This window comes from Acanthisitta chloris, unplaced genomic scaffold (assembly GCF_000695815.1).
Source record: "Acanthisitta chloris isolate BGI_N310 unplaced genomic scaffold, ASM69581v1 scaffold3208, whole genome shotgun sequence".
Taxonomy (NCBI): Eukaryota; Metazoa; Chordata; class Aves; order Passeriformes; family Acanthisittidae; genus Acanthisitta; species Acanthisitta chloris.
Genome location: NW_008688492.1, coordinates 1 through 1496, shown reverse-complemented (window position 1 = coordinate 1496; position 1496 = coordinate 1). Strand labels below are relative to the sequence as shown.

The 1496-nt window shown below is 47.8% G+C and overlaps 1 protein-coding gene across 1 annotated transcript in view; it reads right to left on the bottom strand.

Moving 5' to 3' along the window:
- The window catches only part of LOC103808249 (cytochrome P450 1A4-like), a gene marked incomplete at its 5' end in the record, with an annotated part of 2344 nt that extends 922 nt beyond the window's left edge, over positions 1–1422 (bottom strand). Inside the window, one exon of the mRNA XM_009081019.1 lies at positions 1336–1422. Coding sequence (XP_009079267.1) covers positions 1336–1422 — 87 coding nt within the window. The remainder of the gene's footprint in view (positions 1–1335) is intronic.
- Positions 1423–1496: the final 74 nt, after the last annotated feature.

Genomic DNA, 1496 nt, shown 5'->3' with positions numbered 1-1496 from the left:
TGGCTCCATGGCAGAGGTGCTTCAGCCTGCAGGGCATTGGGACAGTCATTTTTAAGGATGAGAGATTTCTAACCCACTGTAACAGGGTCAGCAATGAAAAAAACCTCCTCAGAGAGAGCAGCTTTGCAGTGCTGCCTCATTCCACCATCCAAAACAACTTTGGCAAGCTCTATCCCTGATCTAAATTGCCAACTCTATGTCACACCCCATCAGCTCAGTCTATTGAAACCTCTGTTCAAACTTGGATTGTGTTTGCCTGTGCAGATCTCAGAGATGGATTTAATTCCCTGTGCAACAGCCAGAGATCCTGCAGTTTCAGCACAGAAATCAGTCAGCAGCCCTCAAAAAAAAAGCAAGGATGGAAAGTAGAGAGCTTTGCCACCTTGAATCCTCCCAGCAAATCTTCCCAAGCTGTCCCAGCTCAGCTGCTGCAAGGTGCCAGGTGGGATTTACCAGTGTCTTAGCTTGGATATGGGGAATCCTCTCTGCCCTAAAGCCAGTGTTCCCATTTCATGCTCACCAGAGTATGCAGGAGCAGAAGGAATACTGGAAGGTTTCTGTGCTACTGGACTATTTGGATACAAACATCTTGAGTTTCTGATCCAAAATATTGAATCTGGGAACTACCTTCTGTATCAAGTCCTAGTCAACTTATTTCCTCCCCTGGGAGGGTCTTTACTGAGGAGCAGTGAAGGGACAAGATGGGGCTGTGCTTTCCAGATCCCCTTGCACTCCCAAATCTGATTATCAGTAATCATGACTTAAGGCCAACAAGTTTAACACGAGTCATGTCATGACAATCTTTTCCCTGGAAGAGCGAATCAGGCAGTTCCCACTGAGCACATACAGAGCTGTCAACCCAGATCACAAGATCTGCTTGGCAGGAGGATCTACTGACCCCTGATAATCCAGCTGCCCTGTGCACTGAGGGCATTACCACATCAGCTGGGTAAGTCCTGGTGATGGGGAGCTGATGAGCCGGTGGCAAATCAACCTGGACCATGCCCATGCTCAGGAAAGCCAAGTTTGGGCTCAGCATCAAACCCTTCCCAGGGAGGTGGTAGAGTCACCATCCCTGGAAGTGTTTAAGTGCCATCTGGATCTGACACAGGAGGATATGGCTTAAGGGTTACAGCAGAGTGACAGGTTAATGGTTGGACTTGATGATCTCAGAATTCTCCTCCAACCCTGATGATGTTATAATTCTACGATTTTTGGTTCAAATCTCCCTTTTCCTTCACAATCTACTAATTTCTTGGCACAAGGATCAGAGTCATCTTAACACCAAGCAAACCCATGGCAGCCTGGATAAGAAGGTGGGTTTGGAATACTCACTCATCATGGTTCACTTGCCACTGGTTGATAAACACACAGGTGTCCTTGGGGATGTAGTAGCCATTCAGTGCTGTCGCTTTTGTGGTGCTGAAGGAAACACGGGTGAGTTAGAGGAGACCCACAGCTTCAGGAGGGATCAAAGTCTGGCAAGTCCTGAGGGG